Below are 19,966 nucleotides of genomic sequence, written 5' to 3' on the forward strand. Positions count from 1 at the left end.
AGTTGATCGACTGGGATGCCAAACTTCGGACCACCATCAAACTGATATTAATGGCCTATCTTGAGGAAAGACCATTAATATGTTGATTCCAGAAAGCTCCTTTAACTTTGCATCATAAGTTAACAGATATGGTCCTGGCAGGTCAGCTGATATCAGAAAAATTCCTGTTGGGTCACCATGAATTATTAACAGAAATATAGAGGTATCTCCAGGCCTTTTGGGTTGTGTTGTCTCAAAACCTGCAGTGAGTTGTCAATATAACACAATAGAAAGACTTGGACCATGGGCAATGTCCTTCCAAGCAATGGTTGCCAGCTCCCTTGAGATCATCAACATACTACTTTTTTTTAAACTGAGTAGTAGAAAAAAACACATTATCACATGAATTAATTCCCATCTTTATAATTTTTATAGCAATGTCCCCCAAAAGACAGTAAGAAGAATATAACACAACTATGAATGTGCATGCTTTTCGTCATTGCTGAGCTGAAACATAAAGAGTGAAATAAAATATATATCTTTAGAAGTCTTTGAGGCCACGAAGCACATGTGCCTGCAAACTTGCAGAAAGTAGCAGAACCTGATGGCTGGTGGTGACATTGGCATGGAGTGAGATATAGCTCTGTAGAAGCAGCATTTCGGCTTACAGCCTTCTTTAATAACATAGGTACCAATTTACCACATGGGATAAAACGCCACCCAGTTTTATAGACCTGAATACCAACAACTTTAAAGATTGTTTCCATTGGTGACGCTTTGCATGGAAGCTTTGGACACTTCAGTGCTGACCGTGGAGAGCGGGAAACTTTCATATTTGTCCTGACTCCCTACACACCGGCAGCGGAGTAACAAGTTCTTTACTTCTTTTTGGAAGTTGTTGTTCAAGAAACCATACATGACAGGGTTGACACACGTAGACGCCATGGCTGACAGGTGGCAGAGAGAAAATATGAGATCATGATAGCAGGTAGAAATACTCTTATGATCCCAATCAAAGAGGGCATTGAAAACAGTGAGAGGCAGCCAACAAAGACCAAAGGCCACCACAATGGAAAGTAGCATGATGTTTACCCTACGGTGACCTCCCTTGCGTCCTCCTGAGTCTCCCCCTCCTGCTCTTTCCACTACATCCCTTCTTCTCCGTAAGCGAAGAAATATACGGAGGTAACACAAAAGAATGAGGAGCAAGGGTAAGCAGTACTGGAAGAGCAGGAGGCAGGTTGTATAAGCCAGGCGGTGTTGTTCAGATGGCCAACTATCAATACACACAAAGTGGTCAATGTAAGGGTCAAAAGGTAATGAGAGGTTCTGGAATGGTCGATTGGTTAGGATACTAAAAGAAAGGAATGGCAAGGAGATGAAACATGACACAGCCCATGTTACTGCCACAGCAAGGTAAGCATGCCACGGCAAGGGTTTCCAACCAGTTGGGTGAATTATAAGCTGGTGTCGTTCTAAAGCAATGAGGACCAGAGAAAGTACAGAGACAGTGACAGAGATACACTGCACAAATGGTGTCACTTTACAGAGCGCCTCGCCCAGGATCCATCGGTTCATCAGAGTATAGATTACAGTGACTGGTACACACACCAGAGCCATCAGGATATCAGAGCAGGATAGATTGGCGATAAAAATGTTGGTGACATTCCGCATCTCCCGTTGGCGAGCAATAACAAAGACCAGGCAAGAGTTTCCAATGAGTCCTACTGCTATCAGGGCGCTGTAGGCTATAACCAAGAAGGTTACATTGCCAACAGAGTCTACACAAGGGGCTTCCCCTTCGCCCAGATATCCAGTCAAGTTTAGGGTAAAAAGATGTAGGTAGTCCTCCATTTTCTTATGCTGTGGTGTTCCTAAGGATACACCTGTAAAGCACAAAACAAACCCAGTGATGAGTATACACATGGTCATTAGGCTTACACCAATACAAAGACATTAAACAATGAATATAGAAATATATACAAGAACATACAACCTAAGGGCATTATCCTAGCAGTCCCCTGGAATTCACCCATTAACCCGTATGCAGGGGTCTGAAGTTCGCTCCAGGGGAACCACCAGACCGCTACGTGCTTGAATGGTCCCGGTGTGGTTCGCTGCTGTCCCACAGGGGTCAGAGACATAGGTGCAATGCACCAAGGTTTCAGACAAAATTGTAGTCAGTAACAGGCAGAGCAATTTGTGCAAATACAGGAAACAGAGGTCAGGGCAAACAGCACACAGAACAGTAAATCAGGCACTGGTCAGGTCAAACAGTGGAGGATCAGTGGAGTCAGGAAACAGTCAGAGGACAGTACATGGCAGACAACAAACAGCACACCTTTGCAGGGCACTAGCAACATAAGAAGAACCTAATTGCTCAGTCACCTTCCCACTGAGAAAGGTGTCTTAAATATCTATAAGTTGCCAGCCATTGGCTGGTAAAGATTTGAACTTGCAGACTGTGGCCCTTTAAGAGCCGGAGAGAGTGTGTGTTCCATATGGGTGCAGAGAATACAGCCTAGCAGGCCTCAGCCTGTGAACAAGATAAGATTTTCCCTGGAGCCAGGCCTGCAAGAATGTGGAGGAGAGCCGGCCCCGAGTCTCGCCCGCCGGGAGGACTGGTGAGTCGAGCAGCAGCAGCCTCGAGCTGCCGCTGTAAAACAAAGAAGTCTTTAACGTGTGTGCAAAAAGATAAATCTTCTTTCTTCTCACACACTTTGGACAACACCTGTCTCTGGCTGTAAGGCAACTGACTGCAGCAGGAGCCCTCCCCTGAGCTACATACATACATATAAATGTAATGATAGATTCATGTATCGTCAGTGTCAAACTGAGGTTTCTTTGGCTACCCTCTATCTATACAGGACGTGGCAAATCCACTTTTAATTGTTTCTTAAACTTTGGTAATAAGGTCAAGTAGGTTGTGAATCAACCTGTGAGAAACAGACCCTAAGGCAGGATGTAGTCAGCTCTAAGTGGGATTGTCTCTTGCAGGAACTTCAGGGCCAAATATTGTGTCAGAGCCTAGGCTTACTGGAGGATCCTTTGGTGCTCTGGTGGCTCATTCTGAACCTTTATGGGGTAATAATTTACAAGACATTTCTTAATGTTTTTAAAGACTACTTGGACTAGCAAAACTGCCCTGCCAGACTATACCAACATGTGAACACTGCATTCTATCTCGAGGACTAGCCAGTGATTGGCTGCAGTGGCTACATAACAGTTCAGCATGTCATTGCTGCAGAGACCAGCAGGGACCCATGGGACCATCGGTGCTGGATCAGCAGAGAATTTAAGAGGTGAGTATACTCTTTCATATGTTATAATATCTTATCTTTTGAGCCTATGGACTAATCCCAGAACATTATGTATCCCTTACTATTACTGACTTCTTATACTTATTAAATGGACTAACTTACCGAAGAGTTAAGAGCGACATCTGGACTGAGTCATTATGTGACCTGATGCCGCTCTACAGAAGATTCCTAAAAGAAAAGAAGATGAGACTTGTTTAAACTGGGACAGGGAAAGTTGTACAAAGTAGCGTAGGCTGGCGTCACACCACATTTTGTATGTATGTTGGGTATATACATTGATAAACTCTCCTTACTTACATGCTTTACGGCTCTTGGAACACCATTAGCCAAATGTATATCAAAAGGGTGCCCTTTTTGCATACGTTTGGCCAATTATACATTGGGATACTTTTTCCAAAAACGTAATGAAATGCATAGCTGACTTTTCATTTTAAAAGGGTTTCGCATCTAAGAATTTGTGGCATATTGCTAGGATAGGCTACACATGTCCCATCTCTGGCTGTAAGGCAACTGACTGCAGCAGGATCCCTCCGCTAAGCTACTTACATATATATAAATGTAATGATAGATTCATGTAAGGTTAGTGTCAAACTGAGGTTTCTTCGGCTACCCTTTATCTATACAGGACGTGGGCAAATCCACTTTGAATTGTTCCCATCTCCAGAATGGGTTCCCCCATGTGAAGGGAGAGCAGCCGTGGCCACACTTGATGCACCACTATGGGCGTTTAGGCTCGCTCTGCTATTTTTGGAAGTCTCATAGCAGTAAATGGAGAGGACATGCGTTGTGTGCTCTCCTTCGCTTCAGAGTCAGACGCCTCATTTTAGAGAAAGGAGCAAGTCCTAGCGATATGCCACAAATGTTGAGATGGAAAAAACCCTTTTACGTCGCCAATTAAAAGAACATAGGTCTGAGATGCCCAGTATAGCGCCAAAAGACAATAGGAGAGTATTTTATATGAAATTAATATTTGCACACAACTTAGCTGAAATCAGCTAATTCAGGGACCCAAATAGCACTGTTTTGGGGTTCTTCCTACTCATCAGTACAGATCTCATTCAGCCAGCCAGTACCCTGGGGGCAAGAACCCTGAAACCGTGTTGTTGCAGACGGGTCTCTGGATTGGCTGATATGAGCTAATTTCCATACATTTTGTACCATGGAGTATTGCCAAGTCTCCATACACCACTGAGCGGCATAAATCTTGTAAAACTCTACCTTGTAACAATTGTTCATGCATATTGTATAAAGTTCAATCATGTTCATGAAAAGCATGGTTTCTGTGTGCAAGAATGGATTGTGAGATTTCACAGAATACAGAAGACCTCATGTATACAAAACTAGTACAGACGAGAAGTAAAGCTCTTGCCCATATTTGACAATCAGATCTTTCCGTTCATTTTTGAACTTGAAGTTGGCAGCTACATGGTTGCTATGAGTATTATACAGGGTGAAGATATTAGCCCAGAGAATGGAGTAGTCAGATTCATTAAGGACAGGATTCATACCTAATCAACAAAAATCGTTTTTTGTTTTTTTTATCATAATCACAAAACATTAGGTTTCATAGTTGGTGCCTTTTTTTATCAGGAGACTCACCAGCTAGCTCAGGAGAATGCTGTGAGCAATGACTTGCCCCTGACATTTCTACCCCGTCCTGTATGCAACTTCCAGATCTATCCTATAGACTCATTCATGGGATTTGCTCAATGCTTCTAGTGATATATCAAATCATGAGAAATGACCATGTAATCTTCAGCCATGGCCATAGGTCCAGCCTTAGGTTACTTGGTGCCCTGTGCAAGAAGTATTTTTGGTGTCCACCACAATCATAAACGCAACCATTATTAACTACACTAATTAAGTACACCAAATTAGTAGAATCAATCTAAATGTAAGTTATTTATGGATAAAATAAGGCACAGCCAATGCTGAAAGGGGTATTCCCCAATATGCTATAAGTGTCTGACAGGTGCAGGTCTGAGTCCCACCTCTGGGAGACCCTCTCCACAAAGTGGGCCACAGAGAGCAAGCCACACACGTGCTGCCACCGCTCCATTACTGCTATGTGACTTATGAAAGCAGCAGTACCCCAGTGCTCGGTGCCCCATTGCTATGTGCCTATTTAAGTCTTTTTCCTTTCTATTTGTTAGAAGCACAGGGTTGCACCCGGCTAACATGCGTCTGATTGGTTTTAGGACCTGTTTCCTGTATTGTTGGTTCCTTACTTTTGTATAAATCCACAAACAAAGGTTACAAAAAGCAAAACCATGTGGGGGGTTCAGTGTGCACATTGCTATGGCGAAATACAGATACAAACGTAAAAACACAAATGCAATCGCACTCTGCAACCAGCACTCTGCCCTGCCTCTATGCTGGATGTTGAATAAGGCATTAGTGTACATTTTGGCCAAAGCGTAATAAGCCACTCACCACGTCAAGGTCGCCTCAATGAGTGGTCCCTAACACTAGTTTCTACCTGTTATGGGCCATGACAGCCACACAAAGTCCAGGGAGCGCAGGTACAGCATGCACGCCAGGCACACTCTGCTTTTAACCCCGTCCGGTGCCATTACAGCTTTCATCGGATCCAGGGATGCAAGTACCAACATGCATGCTGAGCTCACTATATACTTCTCCTGGAGCCAAATGGCTACTGGTAGGTGCTATATAAGCAGACTCAGTTTTATACTGACTTTAAAACCAGCAAAACCAGCCTAGAAGTGTGTTAATTTAGTATGGGATTTTACCATAGCCTTTTTCCCAAATAGTAGGGGTGCAGCAGATTATATACATGTATAACTTGAAGGGGTTGTCTGGGCTTTTACTATTGATGACCTATCCTCAGGAGGCTGATCAGCTGTACGGGGAGATGGTGCGCACGTGCTGTCTCCCTTCTCTCTTCCTGCTTGCCGTTGCTTTACCATGGACATAACAGCTGCAGCAGAAAGAGAGAAGGAAGACGGCGCGTGGGAACTGTGCGCACCGTCTCATACAGCTGATCAGCGGGGTTCCAGGTGTCGGACCCCCGCCGATCTGATATTGATGACCTATCCTGAGGATAGGTCATCAATAGTAAAGACCTTCCAGTGTTCAGCTGTAATCTGTGGGGGAACTTGGCAGCAAGTGTTCTGTTCTGCTGCAGTGCCTCTTTATGTTGTCCATGTAATGCCCAAAATGTCAAATCTTCTAAATCGAGGACATTTTTTTGTACTGGATAGTAGAAGATGGTCCTTTATAGGGGTCCCCTCTATAAACACAAAATGCCTTAAGGGGGTTTGCTGAGAGTTGAGAATGTTCTAAAATAATTTACAAAAAACGGACGTCACTGACTACCCCACATGATTGATGCAACCATTCGTTGGCTTCAGTGGTCACCTAAGGTAGTGGTGTACATCAACACTGTAGAGTCAACAGCGCTGCAGCGAAGACGTGCCTGACTACCCCAATGTGAAGTCACCACCACTGTTGGCGCCTACCTTCAGACACTCGGGGGATTTCCTTTCCAGATCCTTGAGTGTTTGAATAAACGTCCTCCTTTTTTTCCTTTCTCTTCCCAATGTGAAGTAGTCGGTGACATCCTTGCTCCACCACTGGAAACAAAGACCATTGGGACCACCAGACTGTCGATGCTAGAATAGCGGGGATAGAGCGGGTCCTTTTTTTTTTATGATAGAGCCTTCTCAGCATTCATCAACTTCTTTTTCAATAATCGCACATTATTATTCCTCCAGCCTGTGACTATGTAGTACATCCCTCTCGCTGGCTCTACAGCCATCGTGAACTTGGTTGTAGAAACCTTTTTTTAATCTCGTTGTCGCCAGAAGTAAACGGGTTATTCGCACTGGTCGAGCTCTCGCCTCCTCCTTGTCACGCTCCACTTTATAGTAATTAAATAATAATGATATAAGCTCCTTTTCCATTGACTTGTTTGTGGTTTTCTAACACAGTGAATGGCTGTCTTCCAGATGGTCAATGTATCTGCTCACCGCCACAAATAGGGCTGCGTATCTGTCTGCGCTGTAACCTGGTCTCTCCAAATACATAATGAATGCAATCAGTAAAATGCTCGGTAACGATATGGAATGCCATTTCTCCCTAAATCCAAGAAATCACCTTTAAATACATGTCTGATCTGGGACGGCTGGCTGACAACTTATATGAATACAATTACATTGACTAGAGAGGTTGTCCTGCTCTGTCTGTTTTGGAACAACAATCCTGTGACCGCGTTAACCTACTGCATTTATGTATCATTACACAATTAGGCAGATTCCTGGGAAAGCTGGGTGGTATCGCCAATAATAACCAGGTTTGGATTTGATTTTTCTTTATTTTAATGGGAAATGCTCTGTGACGAGAATAGGCAGAGTTTCTATGTTCTCCCTGTATCTGCGTGGGTTTTGTCCTGGGGTTTTCGTTTCCTCCCACGCTCCAAAAACATACTTATAGCGTACTGATTTCTTATAGAATTGTCCCCAGTGTGTGTACACCTTAGATAGGGAGACTGGATTGTCGCAACCACTGAGGACAGGTTCTGCACAATGGACCTCCTCCGATCATAATGCTATAGCATATACTTGTAACAATACCAAATTGTACTATATCCTTTTAACTGTCTGAGATATGATTTTGACATTAGTGTCAAGATGTAAATACTTGACGTTCTTGGTGCCACAAGGGTGGGCCCTCAGAATCATTTCTTATGGTGGGCCCAAAGAACTTCGGTCTGATGCTGCATGCAAGAGGTCTAAGAGCCCCATGTGGCTCCTGAGCTGATGGTTGGGTACAATGATGTGTAGTATACATTGTACTTTCCTGGATATGACATTGTCCATCAGCAGGAACAGAAACACTTTACAATCCTGTCATTCAAACACTGGACACTCACTCACCAGAATAGTCCTCCAGATGATGCCCTGGTGGTGCTGGTGGTATCACAGGGCTCTACAAAACTATCCAGATTTGCCACTGAGCGGTCCAGTTTTGAAAGAAGAAACCTCTGCTGGAACTAGGAAAAAAAAGAACCATATCCATAACCACAGATATAGAAAACTCCTATGTCTGCAGTGCCGCCTGTGGAGTGGAGGAACCAGTTAAAATTGCCCCTATCCTCCATTTCTATGGAAGGTGTGAACCTGTGCAAGATTTGCCCACATTAGACACCACAATGGTAACAAAACAAGGGAGGGGGGCCACTCAAGGATGATGGCATACTGCTCTTCTCACTTATAACGGTGGCAAGGTGGGGGGATGAGTTGAACAACAGCTGTAAACGGCTACAAACTTAATTGCATGTTCTTCTTAGGGCCTATTCACATGACCATATGGCCGTGGTGCCCGTATTGCGGACCGCAAACCCACTGACATGAATGAGTTTGCGATCCGCAAGATACAGCAAAAGATGGGACATGTCCTATCTTTTGCAGAGCAAAGGCGTGGATCAGAAGCCCACGGAGACACTCGGAAGCAGCACGGGCACGGCGACCATACGGTCGTGTGAATGAGCCCTTAAAGTGGAACTCCATCTTCAGACTCCTAATCACCTGAAAACTAATTGCATGTTCTTCATAAAGTGAAACTCCATCTACAAGCTCCCTAATCACAGTTCTTTGCCAAGCAGGAGCATAGATATGGACTAGCTTCTGCACATCGCCAGGTGACACATGCAGATGCTCATGCACTTGTGTATGCGTCACCTAAACTTTAACCATTGCAGTTCTGGAGGAAGACAAGAGCTGACAACAAATCCCCTGCTAGATCCTTATTAATTCATCTTCATCTATACAGTAAAACTTCAACAGACTCCTTTATTTGGAGGGAGTAAGCTGCCCATACACATTCAATAGCTTCCGGGCAAATGATGGTCTCCCTCCTGGCTTCCCCATACACATGTGGCTCTGCCGAATGTCTATGTGTATGGTATGGGAAAAGCGGAGAAAGTCGCTGCCAGACACTTCTGGGGGGCGGCTTATCTCCCCTGAGAAAAAAAGGATTGGGCGAAAATATTCATTTCACCCAATCCTTGTCTCCGAAACGTCAGCTGTTGGGGGAGAGTCGGGAGCTCCCCACACATTATTGTATTGGTTGAATCTGCTGTTCTTGGTGGATTTGGCTGACATGTATAATGTGTGTGGCCAGCTTAAGGCCATGTTCACACCAAGTTTGAGCCTTCCCTCTGAGGAGTCTGTTGGGAGGATTACCTGATGTATATCTCCAGAGGAAAGCTCGCCTATGTTATAGAAAAGAATTGTTGACTATGTGTTTCTATGAGTTGAAAAAAAGGTGTGCAATGTACTGTATACCAGGAAAACAGATGGCAAGGACACCCTTTTGACATCCTTGAATGGGTGGCTACAAATATGTTTGGCGTATATGCTGTAGATAGAGCCTCAACGTAATGTGAACATTGCCTAAGATGATTCACAGTGAGATGCTTGAATTACCGGTTAATGGGCCGTCGGCTAATCTGATATTTTACGGGGGCATAAAAATGCTCGCTTTTCGGTAGCACATCGCCCCCTGTAAAAAGCTGACACAATGTAAACTGTATGGGGGACAAATGATCACATTAAAGATCATTCATTCCCCCATGCAGCTCTATAAAACTTCTCTTATTATATGAATGATGGAAAGTTACATAATTTTGTAATATATCTTCTGTATCAATTTCTCACAATCTCTGCTTCTTGTCATTGCATCGGTTTCTTCATTGTTTCCTTTTCAGGGGACAGAAATCTGTCCCGGTTATGTGATGGACACAGAGGCGCACGGCTCGTTGCAAGACACAGCTCTGATAACTGTCACAGCCTGTGTGTCCATTACTTTTACCAGGACAGATTTTTATCTGGAAGTATTCCAATTGAATGACTGCAAGTAGAGATCTTGAAAGCCAAAAGGAATTGATTCCGGAAGTCTATCAAAAATTCTATAACTTTTCATACAACGAATAACATTTATTTGCTGAAAACTGAATACCCCTTTAAGTAATACTTACACCTTCTTATGTATAATCTGCTAAAATCTGGTCCGCATCTGATGAGAACTGGGAATTAGGGCCGCTTCACACGAGCGGATGCCGTGCGTGGCATCCGCTCTGTGAAAGAGTGCCAAGACCCGCTGCAGACTGCAGAGGCACGGAGCGGTAACATGACTGTTAATGCTCCGTGCCTCTCTGTGATCTCTTTACTACGAAATCACAGTTGTCACTGTGATTTCGTAGTAAAGAGATCACAGAGAGGCACGGAGCATTAACAGTCATGTTACCGCTCCGTGCCTCTGCAGTCTGCAGCGGGTCTTGGCACTCTTTCACGGAGCGGATGCCACGCACGGCATCCGCTCGTGTGAAGCGGCCCTTAGTGAAGGAAAATGTTCATAGTTCTCCATGATGCTTGACTTACAATCAAAGGCATTTCCCTTATACAGGGAAGCCTGTATGGAGGCATGTCTATGAACTCTACTGCCCCACCATAGCCACTGCCCCCTACTCTTCCATTATGATAGCTAAGTTTATAAAATCCCATATCATATGGACCAGAGTCATCCAGTGAGATCAGTGAGTCCTACAATGCTTCCATGTGATGGTGCTGTTCTTCCACATAGAAGCATTATGCCCGACAGGGTTGTCCAAAGTGGTTGAACCATTCAAAATTCTCCATAAGGTTTCTATCTGGAAACGTTGTGTATTATGCATGTTAATATCCCTACACAATTGCTCTGGCCCTTAAGACCTGGTCCCCATGAGGTGGGGAGTCTTTCCAGGGCTGTCAGTTCAAGAGCTGCAGGTCCCATTGTTCATAGTCCTAAGCCGATGGATGAGTGTCCCAACTCAGAAAAAGTTGAGCTGCCCTGAGATATAATAAAATAAGACGTAAGCCCCTCAGCAATCAAAGCCATGCCAGACCCCAACAATGGAGACAGGAGATAAAGTTAGCCAGAATTGTAGCCAGCCTCCCCCTCACAGGGGGCAGTGATTCAGTTCTAAATACCTTGGCCAAGAGACAGTGGCTTCTTGGTCCCCATCAGTCCTTATCTAGCTGCACCTCAAAGGTTAGTGGAAGACGCTTAACACATGAGGTCCCTGGTCTACGTTAGTCATAGACCAAAATTATTTTGAGACTCACGAAAAATAAAAGTCACAGACACAGAGCAAGCAGAGAGTCACTTACGTGTCACTTACAGGAGAGTATCAGCATGTAGGTATCAGGTGTCCAGAGAAGATGGTGAGGAGCAGCAGAGGAGAAGGAGGCGAGAGCTGTCAGATATCTGCACACTCGCTGTGTGACTCCTCTCTCTATCTCTTCTCCCACCCCTTTATCCGTCCTCTCACTATTTACCTTTCCACTGGCCCTTATTTCTCCTTATTTTATGGTGCCCCTATAGGTCCCATGTGCGACCCTCATGCTTTCGTCCGCATCTCGAGCTCCTCTGTTCCTGGCACTGTGCGTCTTTCCTTGTTCCTCTACCTAAATGATCCCTCTCCTCGTAGAGCGTGCACTTTCCCGTTCACCTCTCCTGTCCTTTAGCCCCGTCTCTCCCTTCTGTGCGCTTGCATCGCGGAGGGATCTGTGAGGCACACTCGGATGGGCGCTAGGATTGTAGGGGTGCAGACCCCATCGGCCCCCCGGGAGATTCAGTTCACTAGAGAAAATCTCGCAGCTTCTGCAGGAGAAATGAAGAGATCTCAGCAGACGGACAGACTCATTATGGGAAATCAGCTGCTGTTGCTAGGAAACCAAATTCTTTTTTATCTGGAATCTGCCAGCAACAGAAAACAAATTATTCCGAATCCTTCTTACACCCCGCAGCCCAGCACCTTCTGCCGTTCCTGGGAATGCACACACCGAGCTGCTCTTCCACCCTCTGCTCCTCTAATGCATACATTACCCTGTCACAGCAACATCTGCTATTTCTGCTCCGGCATCGCCGTGTCTCTAGGATCTCCACTATTTCTGGTCACTCACTTCGATATTAATTAAATCCATGGTATTCCTGTGCGTTCTGTACATAGAGACATGGAATGCAGATAAAGGCCAGGCTGCCCCTGTAGTGGCACTAGTGAGTGGCACCTTTATATAACACATTTCCAGATGAGCCCAAAACCTGGTTACTTATAACTATTTATTGTATGTCCCACGTACGTTCCGCATGCCCGTTCCGTGCCAGGTCAGGTACCTGCAGGTTATCCAATATGGGAATGGAGGTGGTAGGACATATTAAAAAACAAAGTTAGACTAGCACCTCCAAAGAATATAAGAAAAAAAGGGATTGGGTGCATGCTACCGTGGCTGCAATGTAAAAGCAAACAGGGACTTTTTTTTCAGGTCAAATCCCGGCATATTTGCCGAATAGAGGCCAGATCTTCACCGGACCCTATTATAGGTAATGTAGCTGGTGGGCATTCCGGTACTGTCCGGCAATTCCAGATACAGAGAGCTCCGGCAGGCTGTGCCAGAATACCTGCTGGATCCCTTATCGCCAGTGAGAAACTAGCCTTAGAGTATAATATATCTGGATTCTATATTGCTCATTGTAGGCCAGAAGCCCAGGAGAGGCAAGTCTGATAACGTAGGTCCCATGAATTGGAAGTCATCTTATTGCTGGTAGATGGGCCCAACACCATTCTGATCAAAAATATGCACAAAGAGCTTCTAATTTCATTATAGTAAGTATAGCAGTAATGCAATTTACATAATGTTTCCACTGTTTGCATGTGTCTTTATGCATGGCAGTGTGCTGCTACTTGTAGTGCTTGTTTGATTCTGCTCTGGAGACCCTTAAGAGGAGTAGGCTTAGCCTAAGGCCCCTTGTTGACTACCAGCTGGCATATTGGTGGTCATTAAGAGTTAAAAAACAACAATGCCTCAGGGACAATTATCCTTCAGCTTTTGGCAAACATTGCATTGGTGTACAATCAGCAGTGTAGCTGGCCAGCTAAGACCTGTCCTAGGGTGTTAGTATAGCTTATATGTGTATATAGCTAGACCTGCTAATAAAAGGAATTGAGGATACAGTTCCTATGTTTATGTGTTAAAGACAAAAGCAGAGTTATTTACTGTGACATCATATTTTGGGTGTCATATAACTGTTATATTTCGTGTTCATAGAAGCAGAAAAAGATAATATGCCTTTAAGATTCATTTTGTAATGGAAGGTAAGCTCAGTGACACAGCAGAAACAACAGAAAGCATAGTGTTAATCTGTTGTTGCTGGGCAGAAGTCTAGACCAATCACAGCGAGCTTCTCACACAGCAAGAGTTTTCACCAATCACAGCCAGCCTCACAGACAGCCTGTCTGGGAATTCCCCTAGCAGGAGCTGCTGGAATCATTACTCACCAGAGAGATGAGCTGAACAGACACACATTTGCAGTCAGAGTCCAGTTTTATGGGAACAAGAGGCCAAAATAGGTATTTAAAACAGTTATATAATGTTCCTACTGTTAGTATAGTGATTAGAACTGTATACTGAACCAGTTATATGTGTGTTTACTTACAGTTTCACCAAAACCAATTGCAAATACAATAGCAGATACAATTGCAAATACAAAATGCAAACTACAAATTGCAAGCATACAAACTGCGAACTAGTAGATTCACACAACTACGCTAGTTCCTGGAGACATGAGTCGTATGTTGTCCGCATCTCCTGTACTGTGCGATGCCCCCCTGAAAAAAAAAAAAACTGAATTACAATGATGTCTTATACAGTGAGATCCTATCTGATTGTGCTGTTCTTGTACTGTGCTCACATCATGTATGTGATTACAGCACACAAGAGCCACCATCAGATAGGAACTGTTTCATCAATGACTATGATGGGGTCAGTGTGGGTCAGGGATACTGCACATAGTACAGGCGATGCAGACGACACCCGGCCATTGTTTCCTGGTACCGTAGTTGTGTGTATCCAAAAATATATGTTTTAAACAAATGTTCCTTAAAGGGGTTGTCTCATCATGGACAATGGGGGCATATCGCTAGGATATGCCCACATTGTCTTATAGGTGCGGGTCCCACCAATGGGACCCACACCTATATCGAGAACAGAGCCCTACAAGTGAAGAAGGGCACACTGCGCATGTTCAGCAGCCCTCCATTCATTTTCTATAGGGCCAGCAAAAATAGCCGAGCACTGGCTCAGTTATTTCCGTCGGGCCCATAGAAATGAATGGGAGCGGGGGCCTGCTCATGTGCGGTACGCTCCCATTCACTTCTATGGGGAGCCGGCTTAGTGGTGGCCGGACCGGAGTCCTCCAGCCTCCACTGTGCGGGGCTCCGTTCTCGATATGCCCCCATTGTCCATGATGAGACCATCCCTTTAATAGAGGTTGTGATTTTTCAAAATTGGTCTACGAAAAACTGTTTTAGTTGCCTATAGCAACCAATCTGATTATTGCTATGGCCATATAAGGCTATTTTCACACTTGCGTAGTTGTTTTCCGATATTGACGTCAGTCACAGGATCTCAATACCAGAAGAAAACGTTTCCGTTTAGTCCTCATGCATTCTCAATGGAAATCTGTTCAGGATGCATCAGGATGTCTTCCGTTCTGGCAGCATTCCGTTTTGTGATCGGACACAAAACCGCTGCAAGCTGTGATTTTGTGTCCGGTCATAAAAAACTGAAAAAAAAACTGATCCGGCGCTGAAAACTTTTTAAGTCAATGGTGATGGATCAATTTTTTTTAAGAGCCATCATCCATTGACTTTCAATGTATTTAGTGACAGATCCGTTTTTTTCCATTTTGATTTCACACAACCGCATCCTAACAGAACGGAGGCATCCTAATGTGCAATATCAATACAGATCCGTTTAATTCTGGTGTTGAGATCCTCTGCCGGATCTCAATACTGGAATTAACATTTCAGTTTTCACCTCAGGCAGCTGAAAGGCTAGCTGCACATCTGCCTGTGACTACTGGTAGGTGAGTTGGTACATACGTGGCTTAGTTCGTGTGCGCCACTTGATCTCCCTCTGTTACGCCAGAGAAAATAAAAAATGAAAAATACCAAGTGACACTCACTCATTGTCATATGGTATTTTTCATATTTTTTTTTTACATTTTTTTATTTGTATTTTTCCTTTTTTTTTTTTTTTTTTTCAATTTGGATATATCTTTTGTCTATATCTACTTAGGTATTGATGATTGGATATTTATTTATGTTGTTTATCTGTATATTGTGCTACGGACACTATTTAATACATGTTAAGAAGATGTGGTTTGGAATGCACAACTATGATATATAGAGAATGGGAATATTGCAATATGTGCGTAGAAAGTAATTTATAGTCCGGTACAAGTTTTTGTTGCTACACTAGCTCCTTATAAGGAAGAAACTATTGAGGTTTCGAAATGCATCTGGTTTATGACACATAAGAAACAAACTGCTGTATTTGAAAATATACCTTTACCATCTCTTGAAAAGAGAAAAAAGATCTCATATTCCGTGAAAGTGGCAGAGATTGGCGTTCGGAGATCTCCAATAAGGCATGCGCTAACAAAATGCCGACACAAGAGCGAGTACAAACTGCAAGTGATCCTGGAGTAACAGAGGGAGATCAAGCGGCGCACACAAACTAAGCCATGTATGCACCAACTCACCTACCAGTAGTCGCAGGCAGGGGCGCACCTAGCCTTTCAGCTGCCTGAGGTGAAAACTGAAACGACCCCCCCTCCCCCCAATGCCGATTTATTAACCTAACCCCCTCACCACAATGCAATCGCTCATTGCCCATGGCCCTTCCACTGCCCCCCTCTTGCCCCTACCTGGTGCTGCCTGAGGCGACCGCCTCACCCGGCCTCATTGGTGGTGCATCACTGGTCGCAGGCTGCACAACGAGACAGACACCCCGGGGTATTGGTAAGAAGCGCGACGTACACTGCCTGATTATATAATAAGAACGCTTTATTTTAGTATAAATACCAAGCATATCAGGGTAATTGCATGAGATTGAGCATTTAATACTAACTTGGAACTGCACCAGTAGTGTGCCAAATGTGAATGCAAGATACAGAGGAGGAATAAACTTGATATACCGCACCCAATCCTAATTTGCGTGAGCTCCGCAATTGGAATTACATGTATAAGAGAGACCGTGACTATAATAATCTGCAACCATTCATTTATGTTACCGCTATCTTTTTAAATATTTTTTATGTTTTTTTTTATATGAATTGTTCTTAATTTGATAATAAATACTGTATAATTACCCTTACAATGAGGGTGTGTTCGCACATAGGTTTTTGCTGGTGTTTTCATAAGTCCTTTTGTGGAACTTATTGTACCTGTGGTTTTTGGTGATTTTTTTTTTTTTGCAGTAAAAACACCAGGTCCGGATGTTAGTTAGATAAAAGTCTATGGGAAATTTAAGAAAACTCTTTGCTACTGGTGTTTTTGTTAAATACTGTAAGGTTTCTGCTGTTGTTTATTTATTTTTTTAATGCATATGGAAGGTCTGGTGTTTGTTTCTTCTGGCTATTTAACATATCCTCTATTGACCCTAAAAAAAAAACAGGACAAAAGTGTTCTTTTTTTTTTTTTTTTCAAAGGCCACTAAATATGCCATAAAATATGTATGTTGTATGGAAAACAAGGCAAGCAGTTCCTATGGATTTGTTTATGAAAGAGCACAATCAGGGGTGTAGGGCTCTTTGGGCAAGTTCACGTGAGCATATTGAGTGCAGGAAATATGCAGCGTGTGATTTATAATGCTGTGTGTTCCAGCCTGACCTCAACTGTACTGACTGCATTCATGTTCAGATTTACTTCCATATTTTATATTTACTGACCCATCATAGTGGCCGTAATTTCCTGCACTGCTTAGGAGTCCTGTGCTGACGGACTCCATGTGACTGTGTCCATGTATGGAGTCAGTGCCATGAGGATGATGGGGGTACTGGTAGTGTCACGACAGAGGGTAGTGAAAAGTGCAGCCCTAAACTCCACCCCACCTCTGTCCCTGCCTACTTACACGGCCCGTCCTAACCGACGGCGTACAACTTGGCGCCAGTCCCTCGCTTAGACACTTGCAGGGGCCTAAGAAGATAACAGAAGTACCGTAACAGAGTCAGGAAAGCCAAGGTTAAGGCCAGGAGGTCACGCACGTACACAGGGAGCAATACAATAACGAGGTCAAAACACAATCCAAAGCCAAGAGGTCACGTCAATTGAGGAGGCATGCGCGGCCGGGTCCTCTCTGCCCCCTGGGCCCCATGGAGACGAGGACGCCAACCGCTTCCTCGCTCCGCTGTATGCGCGGGGCGCTGCGAATGAAGAGTGCGCCGCTGGCTCCCTGTGACAGGTAGTGCTTGAGGTTGGGGATACCCTTGTATATTTAACGGGGTTATACCATGATTAATGTGAAAAATAAAACTCAGACATCATATAGTACAGGATAATCTTTCTAACAAAGCTAGAACCGGCCGTGTACCTCACATGGATCCAGAGATCTCAACATTCGCTGCCCCAATTGCTCTGCTAGATTTATATCAAGCTGGCTGCTCAAGGAGGGAGTGTCCTTTCTGCTACAGCTACAGGTAGTTGAAGGATGAAACTGAGCATGTGCGGCCAGCTCAGTGAGCCGGACAAAGATATAAGAAAAAAGAAAACAGCAGGTGGCGCTATACAGATACATTTTATTGAATAGCTCACTGGCCATACAACATTTTTAATTACATGCAATTCCAAAAATATTCAGATCCAGGCGCTGATTTGAAAACTGTAGAATATTTTTCGTGGGACAACCCCTTTAACTTTTATTCTGTCTTCTCTTTCAGACTGTCTACCGAATACCTTCTGTTTGTGAGAAACTAGGAAGATTTACTTAATTAGGGCTTGTTCACACGACGGTGCCGTGCTTTGCGGTCCGTAAAACACAGATGCCGCCCGTGTGCCTTCCGCAATTTGCGGAATGGAACGGACGGCCCTTTATAGAAATGCCTGTTCTTGTTCGCAAAACGGACAAGAATAGGACATGACTCATAATTTTTGCGGGGCCACGGAACGGAGCAACGGAGTGCTCTCCGCATCTTTTGCTGGCCCATTGAAGTGAATGGGTTCGCATTCGAGCCGCAAAAAATGTGGCTCGGATGCGGAACAAAACCACGGTCGTGTGAATGAGCCCTTAATAAGAGCATTTTCTCTGACAAATATCCTCAATAATATTCTCCTTATGTATTATGTATTCCTATGTACAATGTACTGGTATTTACATCTCTATATCAGTATATTGTATGGTTATGTATGTGTGGTATATTTTTTTTTTGAGGATACAAGCAGAAGTATAAATTTTTTCAGTAATTGCAAAAATGAATAGCACAAAATAAGTCACAATAATCACAAAACTGTCCATTATAGAAGGAGAACAATCCAAATAACGTAAACGCTGTCTTCATCTAATGATGGAAATGAACTCCACCTAAAGGATCGCACTGACTATATTGGGATCTGAGTTCCAATAGAAAACCAGGCATTTTACCGGATGAGAAGACTCAACATGCTGCGCTAATGCGCTATTCTCTACCGTATTTTTGACGGAATCTGCAATGGAAGCTCCTGACTGATCCTCCAATACAGATGTGGACAAAACCTAACATTGACTTTTATGTCTGTAATCATCACCCTTTTAGTCACAGCATACCTGCATTTTGCACTCAATACTCCATAATCCGAAAGTGAAAACAGAATTTTAGAAATGTTTGAAAATTTTTAAGAAAAGAAGAACTAAAATTTTGCATGGAAGTAAGTATTCAGACCCTTGAAATTTTGCTTCTCTTGATAATCTTTGAGATGGCTCTACACCTTGTTTGGGATGACCTGTGGTACATTCAGTGGATTGGACATGATTTGGAAAGACACAGCCCTGTGTCTATATAAGGTCCTACAACTGGCACTGCATATCAGAGCAAAAAACAAGCCACGCGGAGGAAAGAACTGCCTGTAGGGTTGAGGGAAAGCTGAATGGAGGAAGGTGCAGAGATATTCTTAAAAAAAAAACTGATCCAGAGTGCTCTGGACCTCAGCCTGGGCTGAAGGTTCACCTTCCAACAAGACAATCGTGGGTTATTTACTATCTAGAAATCCACCTATACTATGCGTATTTCTGGCCCAGATTGCGGCACAAAGGTTATTTGCGCCGCAATCTGCGACTTTTCCCTGCTCACGCCAGGTCTAAAAAAGTGGATGAGGCGTGGGGGCGAGGAAGGCCTGGCATTCATCATTTTCTACGCCTATTTTAGGCGTATAAAATAGTCTAAATGTAAGCCAGCAAGAGAGCTTGCTTACATTTAGACTGCCGCTGGATATGCCGAAGTTATGAAGAGGCCTGCACCGATCGACCGCCAGCCAGGGGTGGACACAGACAGCAGAGGTCCCCTGTGCTAAGAATGTGTCTGCCCCCCCCCCCCCTTCCCTCAGTGCTTTGTGGCAATGGGCAGGGGTGCACCTAACCTTTCTGCTGCCTGAGGCAAAAACTGAAATGGCACCCCCCCATGCCAAATTATCACTCTAACCCCTTTCCTTCAGTACTACTGTTAAAGTCATACTTGGGAACCATTACATACAGAGCTACAAACATACTGGAGAATACAGCGCACATATCTCTGACATCCAGTGACGTCTTCCCTGGTGTAGACTTTCTCTTTCCTCATCTTCTCCATTCAGACCA

At 44.0% G+C, this 19,966-nt stretch overlaps 1 protein-coding gene across 1 annotated transcript; it reads right to left on the minus strand.

Moving 5' to 3' along the window:
• Positions 1-729: 729 nt before the first annotated feature.
• On the minus strand, positions 730-1,833 carry LOC122929489 (neuropeptide Y receptor type 1-like). The gene has a single exon (XM_044283090.1). The coding sequence runs from the start codon at positions 1,831-1,833 to the stop codon at positions 730-732; it is 1,104 nt and encodes a 367-aa protein (XP_044139025.1).
• Positions 1,834-19,966: the final 18,133 nt, after the last annotated feature.

Source organism: Bufo gargarizans, chromosome 2 (assembly GCF_014858855.1).
Source record: "Bufo gargarizans isolate SCDJY-AF-19 chromosome 2, ASM1485885v1, whole genome shotgun sequence".
NCBI lineage: Eukaryota > Metazoa > Chordata > Amphibia > Anura > Bufonidae > Bufo > Bufo gargarizans.

Excerpts from the sequence above, each read along its gene's own strand:
- LOC122929489 (XM_044283090.1), bottom strand. The coding sequence starts at position 1,833 with ATGGAGGACTACCTACATCTTTTTACCCTAAACTTGACTGGATATCTG.